The sequence below is a fragment of the Aspergillus bombycis genome, assembly GCF_001792695.1.
Source record: "Aspergillus bombycis strain NRRL26010 chromosome Unknown contig00008, whole genome shotgun sequence".
Taxonomy (NCBI): Eukaryota; Fungi; Ascomycota; class Eurotiomycetes; order Eurotiales; family Aspergillaceae; genus Aspergillus; species Aspergillus bombycis.
The window spans coordinates 439,044-449,095 of record NW_019170010.1 but is presented as its reverse complement, the minus strand read 5'-3'; the positions used below and the strand labels follow the sequence as shown (position 1 = coordinate 449,095).

The 10,052-nt window shown below is 46.6% G+C and overlaps 1 protein-coding gene across 1 annotated transcript; it reads right to left on the bottom strand.

Moving 5' to 3' along the window:
• Window positions 1-216: 216 nt before the first annotated feature.
• Window positions 217-1,894, bottom strand: ABOM_001762 (uncharacterized protein; the record flags this gene model as incomplete). Its single annotated transcript, XM_022528892.1, has 3 exons — window positions 217-1,005; window positions 1,079-1,166; window positions 1,224-1,894. The coding sequence occupies 3 exons, from the start codon at window positions 1,892-1,894 to the stop codon at window positions 217-219; spliced, it is 1,548 nt and encodes a 515-aa protein (XP_022393176.1).
• Window positions 1,895-10,052: the final 8,158 nt, after the last annotated feature.

The following is a 10,052-nucleotide window of genomic DNA, read 5'->3' as shown; positions in this document are numbered from 1 at the left end:
TACGATAGCAAAATTAGTGCTTCTTAGAAAGTGTTCCCTGCTATGTGCAGTGGAATTCGCAGCGAGACGTTGCAAGTTACCCCTACGGCAGAAAGGTGCCTCTAATTTGAACGCAATCATTTCATTAACGCAACTAGGCCATACTAATCATGTGTCAAACTTCCATCACCGGTGACTTGGTCAAGGCTCACTGCTTAGCTGTATATTATTCGATATTTAAGTCTTCTTTGAGCTACCGTTCGGAAGAGATAAACTCTTGGGAGTATTCGATCTCCTTTTCCAGGGCATCCGCCCAATAGTGGGACTGGCCGGTTCTTTATTCATTTCCCTTTCGGCAGTAACCCATGGAGATTGTGAACTGCTTAACTGTGTAGAAGTAGTATATGCAGTGATTTCCTTGTTTTCAATAATAGACAGTCGTGGGAACACAGCCAAGGAGATCTTGTTAGGATTCCTTTGGTTGGCGTTTCTCTCGGTGGTCGTCTTCTCGGTACTGGGAAACGTGAAGGCATCGCAATCATCATCGGCGGCGGGCGGGTCAAAGTCTAGCTCATATCTGCGTTTGCTGCGCTGGATCGGTTTCCAGACAACTGCTGCCTTCTGCACCACTTTGCTCAGAGTATTATAGAAAGCAGGGCGTTGGTCTTCCGGGAGTAACTCATACAGATATTCTGACACATTCTGCACCACAGTTTGAATGCCCACCGAGCAGAGACTGTCTTGAGTTGGTGGGTCTAGCGACAGAAGAATCGATCGGCAATACGACTCTTTCTCGCTATCGATGGCCGCCTCGTTGGCGAGAACTTGTCGAAATGGGTGACACATGTTGTCGACGGGTGCGATGTATACCGGCAGGAAGATATGCTTGTTGATCTCTCTGGCTAGGATAGCCAAGATGGTAGCAAGCCTCATCTGCTTCGCCGCTGGTGTGTTCGAACATGGAAGGGGAATTTTGTGCTCTCGTGCCAATTCACGTTTTCGAAGCTTCTCCCATGCTGAAATATTCTGCCATTTCAATCCATTGGGTTATGTTAGTCTTCTCTTCCCTTTCTCCAGTTGCACCACGACAGCTACTTACCCGAAGACTCTCGTCAGGAAGGTCGTTTCTCAGCACGGCGAATATTTCAATTTTGGCAGACTCCCAAAGCTTGCCCAAGCTTTCAATGCTAAAGGAAGTCAGACTTTTTGGTGAAGCCATGCTCCCATATTATATGCACACTTACACTGAGTCCTCAGTTACTGCACTGTATTTCACAGCATAACCCTGCAATTTGTTGAGGCTTGCTTCGGTTGCCTTCAGCGACCCCTTGAGGACACTAGCGTTATCTTCCAGTTCCTTGACCCTGTTCTTGGTGGAAGTGAGTTTATCTTTCAAGCTCGCCTCCGTTTCTCGCATCTTGTTAATGTTAGTGTCTTTTTCTTGAATGGTTTGCTGAAAACTATTGATCTCCCTTTGAGCAAGTGCCAATTTTTCCCTTTCCTTTGCATTGTCGGATTCGAGATTCTTCAACTTCTTCCCCAGCTCATCTACCACCTTGTCCCGCTCAGAAATACATTTATCCTTGTCACTAATGAGCGTTTTCAGCGTCTTCACATGATCTTTTGTTTCTTGGTGTCTGCCCTTCTCCTTTTCATGAACCTTAAACACTTCGCCCAAGGCCGTTTCATGCTTCCTTTCTTGATCGCTCATCTGATCTTTGAGGGTTACAATGTCATGCTCTTTAGACTTCAACTGGTCGAGTAGCCTGTTGTTTTCATCATAAATGCCTACAATGGCATCAAATCCCGCATTTGAGGACAGCATCTTGAGTTGATCAAGAAACGCTCTCACGACATGTTGGTCAGGGCCTTTGGGCGAGGGGATAGAAGGGGGAGTCAAGGTTTTAGAAGGCATGCTGGTTGCCAAGTCCCAAGAGAAGTCGAAAGAAACCAGTAGATAACAATGAAAGTTGCGCCGTCGCCTGTTCAGTCGAAGACGCGAGGCTTTAGGCACTGCATCAACCCATCGGGAACCATGGGGTCAATTTAAGTCCTGTTGTTTTCCTCTTCATGGAATGCCTCGAGGTCTCATGGCCTCATGTCCACCATTTCGCCTCACTCGGTGTCCCAAGTGTCGACGTGGCCGCCACTCTGTGGCCATTGCAGAAGGCAAGGCATCATTCAGGGATCACATATCTGCTCGTTGGACCAGAAGCCCTCATCTGGTAGTCTAAAGACAAGGCTGGCAAGGCATCAATTCCATATCCCAGGCAGCCAGTGAAACAAAGACGCACGGATCTCTTGGTGTGCGCGCGAGTCATGTCTTGCCTGCATGCAGCCAATCGCAGAGAGTAGATACTACGTGTCGTCGTGTGCCGCAGCGCGCGCTTCGGCCAGTGCATGAACTACCGCGGTAGCATCCCTCCATGATACCCTGGGAAGACGAGCGTTGTTCCGTGTTGGTTTGGTTGGACGACTTGTTCATTGGGCTCTTTAGCACCAGCTACCGCGAATAAAGGTTTGGAGAAGGAACTCTCTGGGCCGATCCGTTGTGGTTCCTTGGGCGATCCTTTCCCCACCCAGTGCTTTTGGGCACCTGGAATGGGTACTGTTCAAAGGCAAGACCAACAATAATGTCTTGCCCAACTTGGGGGGACTTTGGGTGCTCACTTAGCTCATAATTCTACAAGGCTTATTGTTCTCGTAGTTAGTCTATTGAATTAGTGGTAAGCATTATACTCTGGCGGCTGTAGCTCAGAGAGTATCGGAAAAGAGCTTGCTCGAGTAATTAGTCCCAGATTGCGTGATTTTCTATTTTGATGGTATGCTGTCATGCTTGAAAACCCTCTATGATAGGTGCTATCGGGGTAAGACATAAATTCTACGTTAAGCTGGTTGTCTACGAAAGCCTCGTTAGAAGGCGGCATCCTCTACCAGCACGTCCTCTGAGCTCAGTAGCGTAGCTATACGGAGCGTCTTATGCAACTTACAATACTAGACCTTTATTCTCCCCTTAGGATGTGTCAGCCACACCTCCATTGTCAAATTATCCCCATATACATGCTGCTAACGGCATTGGTCATAATGTATGCCACATTTGTTCCATGCGCGTCTGAGTTCTCAAGGCGCATCAGCAACCTGTCACTAAGGTCATGGGGGCTTTCGCTGAATCCGAAGTTTTGGTCTGGACTGGGATAGAATCCCCCCAAGGCTCAGATAGACGTATTGGCAAGTGAATCACGCTGTCGCTTGGGTTATCAGGCTTTCTCTCGAAAGATCGTGTGTTCTATTGTTGTACCCAAGGTGGAGCTCATACATGATATGCAGTGCTTCAGGACGCCGCTGTCACCACGTCTATCGGCCCCTCGATGACTTCGACAACTGTCGAGTAAAATGAAACTAGCAGAATCCAAACGGGAGAAGCAACAACGACAACAACAACAACATCCGTACAGCCCACCCTTTCCAAGATACCCCCAATTCCAGCAAGGTCGTATTATTTTTATAGTAACATCCAAGCTTTACAATAATCTTTCGGCTGGTGGGATGACGGCCTGAGCGGGTAATCTTTTTGCGACGATCAGCCCACTTGATATTCGATTGATGTTTCCGGAGCCTTATGCATTATACCACTCCGAGGAACTAAATATGTTCGTGAATCACAGGTTACTGGTACAGTGGTCATCATAGCCGTTTAACCTCTTCATATGCGGTACGGTTCTGGACTCAATATCGGACTACTGTTCCATCGTTTTTAGCCATGCTTAACCCAGTCGTGTCTCTAAATTAGCCCTCGACTGGGCCATTGCGTCGTCCATCCTTGGATGACCTACTTGGATCTTACATTAAGTATATATATACAGGAAAAGTCATAGGTCCGACAAAAGCTACTGGTCTACTCGGCCTAGGTAGGTGTAGACAAACGAGATCGCAGGGGAAATGTTCGTAGCTGTTTTACCCTAGAGCAGATCAGTGAATGTAGATTGTGTAGTAAGGATGAGAAATAATTAATTAGTTCATAAGCTTTTTATAATTAGGGATTCAGGATAGCGCGCTGGGAATCATGAAGTCATCGTTCTATCTAGCTAGGTAATGGATCCGGAGCGGGTAGTAGAGCTATGTTACATTCTTGGCCCTTTACCTGAACCACCGAACGCGGCTGAAGGGCTTGGAAAAGGTACTGCGATTCAACAGCCGAGAGCTTCCTGGCTAATGATATCTGCAATACTCTTGTCAGAACGGTGATATCCCGGTTCTTTTGATAGAGTTGTATATAGGCCTATCCAGGGCAGTAGGACTGAATACTGATATAAGCCGGACCTCGACAGTGGTATAGACATAGATTTACTGGATTGCAGGTAGAGATACAAGTCTAGCTATTCTATTTATTCGAGAGATAGTTAGGCCACCTCTTAAAGTTGTATGTTCGATTTGAATCTTCAGTATCGGGACCAGATGATCGTGGGGTATTCAAAAAATAGTTGACTCTATTAAACGGAGTGTCGTCGGGAGAAGACTTTATCTGGTTTTTAGAGAGGCCCTTTGATAGGACGATGTGGTCAAGAGTAAAATATTGGAATTGGCTGAGGACTGGGTATTCTGTAGGGATGGTAGAAACCCGGGCTGACCACTCCAGAACGGCCATAAGCATCGCGATGGCGATGGAGGAAATAAAATGTGACAGCTGAAATGCCGGTCTCGCCTCGCAAAGAATATAGAGCAATCAGCCGGTGAGGAAGATCATACCGAATTATATCCATGATTCTATGTACCAAACGAAACAGGCAATAGAGTGTTTGCAAAAGCACCTATTGTCTACATATATGGCCGAACTACTAATGTTTCATGAGTTTACCAATTGCTGTATCCACTCTTGTACGGTACGGGTTTCAGCAGAGTAATGATCGAAACTCCTCCGGCCCTCCGGTATCCTGCAGTCCTCCCAGTATCATTGCCCTTGCATTGATTTACTGTGTTTGTCTGGCCAACAAATAGATTCCTCTTGTGGCATCAGGAATGATATGCCAACGCTACAACGTGATGACTCATCCATTCTTTTCCGCGGAGAACTTTGTATAGCCTGGCTTAATCCGCATTCAGTTACTGTTACATCATAGATGACCCAACAGTTGGGATAGAGCCGTATCTTCAGTGCCTCACATGAGGGCACTGTCTGAATAACAGCCGAATAACCCTGAGAGTTCATATTGTAGATATCTGCGACCGGTTTGCTCCGGCTGTAGGAATACAATACCCTCACTGAACTGTTCAGCTATATCCGGTAATCTTGGTTCCTTGAGCAGCGATCCTGTCTATGCGAACGGAGGGAATGTAACGTAGCTCCACTATGCCAATAGGGTCTACAGCCGGCCCTACGATGTTTCCAACGTCTATGAATGTGCGAAGATATGCTTAGAGCAGGCTGGGTCCAACCCTCCATGTTATGCGGCATCATGGAAGTCGCACCCCAGCGTAACGGGCGGCGGAACCTGCTACCTTTCTAGAGCTGGATTCGAAGAACATCCCGACCAAAACGGCGAGTGGTTGCTACTGACCCGCACCGACTGGAGAGACACAGAAAGTGATCCAGATGATCAGACCCTAGCCAACTGCCTTCTCACGAAAGCCATTCTGGAAGGTGAGAAGCAGACCGTGGAGGGGGAAAGAGATGCCGCTCTCGCCCGAGAGAAAGTGTGTCTATCCAGTCAGAAGAACTTGGACCAGATGACCAGCGCACAAGTTCTCGAATACTATCGTTCCAACGCAGAGCAAAGGTGTACCAAGATGCATGGGACCATAGAAACGATCAATGGTGTCAAGTTCAAGGTCTACTGTAACTATGCCATTTCCCCAGGAGGCCCCTCACATTGGTATGCAGATAAAGCAATGTCTCTGGAATCATGTATGGACCTCTGCTCGAGGGTTGATTGTATCTTGGCAAGGTTCGATATGCGCGCCTCGCAAGCCACGCACAGCAATCGCTGTGACATTACAAAACGAAGCAGCAAACCCAAACTATTGCCTGAGTCAACCCCCGACAAGATCAGTCTTGTGTTCCAGAGGCAGTAGGAGTGGGGGCTATTTGGATTGTGGAATATACTCCAAAATATGTGCCGGCTTATTCGATAACTTGAGAAATTGGTCTGGATTGGCTCTCGATATCGATGCAATCTATTCAGTAGTAAGGCAATCCGTGGACTTTTGAATCCCACAACAAAGGGCACTATATATAAGGCAAGGATAATTGAAAATGTGATACATTTGTGTCGAGCAAAGTGCGAAGTACCACTTGTCAAGACAGTTGGATAGGAAGAATGACTCAATATTCCTTCGCGGGCCTGCAGTTATAACTCTCGGTTTATAAGATGTATGTGGTGAGAAATAATTTAACATTTTCGTCTCCTCTTTCTCTTCTGTCTCCCTTTATTTTCTTTGCTCGGGGACATACTGGGGATCGGCGTAAACGATGAGCAGCATCCTACAAACACTAAATAGCAGGTTCTACCAGAGGGAATCCACTCTGGTATGGGAGTACACAGTAGGAAATTTAAAATAGAACAAAGAGAGTCGGCCTACACATTTTTCTGTGACATTTATTGACGCAATACCTTGAGTTGGGTCCTTTTGAGCCAGAAAATTCATTCACTCGATGCACTTTTAACACGCCCTAGATACCCTGGCCACCCCAACAGCGGCAAACCGAGCAACTTCCTACTAAAGCTTCCTTTGCTATTAATCCTCATAGTTGGGCGTGGTGGGCTCCAGAGGAAATTACAAAAGATATATGAATGTCATCATTATGTAGAATCATCCGAGAACCATCTAACCCTCTGAATACCTCACCCAAAAAACAGCTCATCTTTACAACAGAGCTCCGCCGCACCGACATCTCCTGTTTCTCTTGGGCCACACAGAACCTCTGTGGTACCGCTTTGATGAACAATTTGACATATTTCTTTCTCCAAGCGGGTCTCCATGAATCTAACTTGTTTAGTCTTTCCATGGGCCAGTACGCTATTGGGTTTGCTGGGGTCTTCGAAGCATGGCTACTCATGGTATATTGTGGGAGGCGGCAGTTCTATGTCAGTGGCTTGTGCGCGTTAACCCTTCTCCTTTGGGGTATTGGGTTCACATCTCTCTCTCCCGAGTCTACTACTACAGGGCAGTGGGCGGTAGGAAGTCTACTATTAGTATTTGCGCTTTGCTATGATCTGACGGTGGGAACGGTGACTTACTCTCTTATTTCACAAGTATCATCACTCCGCCTTCGGGCAAAAACTGTCAGCTTAGCCAGAGATGTGTACAATGTCTGCAGCATTGTTAGCGGCGTTATCACTCCCTACATGCTCAACCCAACTGCCTGGAATTGGAGGAATAAGGCGGTCGTTTTCTGGGCGGGTATATGCTTTCTTTGCTTGATCTGGGCGTTCTTTCGTGTACCGGAGACGAAAGGCCGCACATACGCGGAACTCTGTATGAGAGTATTCAATCATTAACTAACCCGACACATTCAAATCTGTCGAAGCCAACAAGACGTATCTTCCACCCGGCTCCAATTCATTGTTTCATGCAACCACAGCCTCGATATTGTTGAGCTCAAAATGTGAAGCTATGGTGGAACTGGCAGGAAGCCCTGTTCTCCCCAGACCGCATGAACGATTTCTTCTAAATCCGATCTCGTAAAAATGAAATCGCCCTGAGTCGACCTAGACGGATCACTCAAAAAGATATCTTGGAATCGGATTGTCAACGGCGCTCCGATAGCATGAGTGGTATTATCGCTCCGATTCATCTTAACTTCCTGTGTTTTCGCCGGTAGAGCAACAGTCTGATCCAGGGAGTGCTGAACTTGGAGCTGCCACGTTTCGAGAAGAATCTCCGGTTGCTTTCGGTTGACTGATATGATGATAACCATTTAACCAGTCCTTTAGACATGAGTAGCCACCACTCTGCGTCGACACGGCGGCGAGGAAGGCTCTCACAAAGACCAGTTTCAACCACCAAGGTAGGCCATTTACGGTCTCTCCCCGGAATCAATCGTCGTGGAATGTATTCTGCGTCTCCCTATTTGGCATAGGGCTCTTCTTTGATTGTTGTACTGTCGATCGGCCTCAGCTCACTTCCCATACCCTGATGCGCTGCTTCCTCCAGAATCAGAAATTCGAGAGCCTTCGTTGCAATTTCATATGGCCGCCTCTGTATCTTCACGACCAACTTGCGTAGATCGCTGTTATAAAAAACCCGCATGCAGATCCCACCATACAAGCAAGGGTCGTCGATCATTTGGTCAATAACCTCTGGTTCAACGTGGGAGAATACGAAGTATTCAGAATGTGATTCGTCTACATCGAGGCGTCGTTGGAGCGTCGTCTTGATCGCACGGATCTTGGTTGCGATTATTTCCGGGGTACCTTCAGGCAGGCATTCTAGAAACTTATCCTGCTGAAATTTTGAGACATCCATAGTTAGAGAGGTTCTTGTGGTATTGTGGGGCAGAGGTTGAGTTGCTTCATGATGCTTTTTTCGATGATACCTGCCGCCAATTATGCAATATTGGCGTCAGCTACCTATTCTGACCCATGGAAGACACCCCCAAAGGAAATTGTGAACAGGTATTTTCAGTGACATCGTCACCATATAGAAAGATGATCAGACCAGGTTGTAGTGATAAAGTTCTATCGGGAAGTGAGTAGTTTTGCCAATAGGAGGTTGACGGTGATAACCAAACTTAGTAGTGTTAGCTAGGATATTTAGTTGGAATACGTAATTTCGGAGCTTAGATTATGGGCATCAACTCATTCTGTCCCAAGATAATGACGAAGACGCCTCTTGCACGGCACGAACTTGCTTTATAACCTATTAGACAGCGGATGTATAGTCAATAATTGATAATCTTCCTACTCATACATACGAAAATAATAGTTTAGGCCGGAAGGATGTTTTTTAGCGAGAAAAGAGATTGCCATTCATCGTCGAGTAATTAAATATCCTTTTTCTAGAAACTGAAAAGAAAATAAAAAGAAGAAATGCCAGCTGGACAGCTACAAAGCCCTATGTAACCTATATTAATTTCTGTCCCCGCCAAACCTTACGAGCAAATCCCTCTAAAACCGCTGACCCAAAGACAAAATCGCCCTGAGTAGGGCCAGATGGGGGGATGGCAAAAACATCATCAAATGGGATCACCAATGGTGCTCCTGCAATGGTAGTGCTGGTCCCATTGTGCGTCATGGTGATTGAATGGGTTTTTGTTGGTCGTAGGGGGTTCCGACATAAACTCCGAAGCTGATGGGAGTGTTGGACAGCCCCCAACTTCCAGCACTCCAAGAGAATCTTCGGCTGGGCCCGATCGATTGATATTATTATTACCATTTTAACCAACCCACTCGACATGGTGAGCCACCATGAGGCATCAACTCGGAGCCTTAGAAGACTCTCCGAAAGACCTGTCTCAATAACAAGAGTAGGCCATTTATCATCTCTACCTGGAATAGGTCCCTGTGGGATGAAAGCCGCATCACCTTCTTTACTATATGGGTCTTCCTTGATTGTCTCAGAACCAACAGCAAGAAGCTGGTCATCAAGCCCCTGTCGCGAGGCCTCCTGCACGATAAGGAATTCGAGGGCACGAGTAGCCGCTTCATGAGCTCTTCTAGGTATCTTCACAATTAAATTGCGAGAAGAAGCATCGTAGAATGTTCTTATTCCAATCTCCCCACGTAAACCTCCATCATTACTTAGCTGACCGAACAGCTGTGGCCCAACATATGAAAACAGGATGAATTCCGATTCCTCTTCATCGGTATCGAGCTTCTTTTTGAGCGCCCTTCTGATTGCCTGTTTGTTTGTCGCGATAATTGGCTCGGTTTCTTCTGGCAAGTTTTCCATGAATTGGTTGCTTGAGAATGCTTCGACATCCATGATAGGGGAAGGTCGTGGAGCATGTGGAGGGAGTGTAGCACGCTCGAAGTCAGAAGTCATGGTGGGTGAGTTCATGGTGTTCTGTTATGTAACATTACGTCAGCCAACCTGGTTTAATAACTAATACTTATAAAACCTACCGATTTGATGAG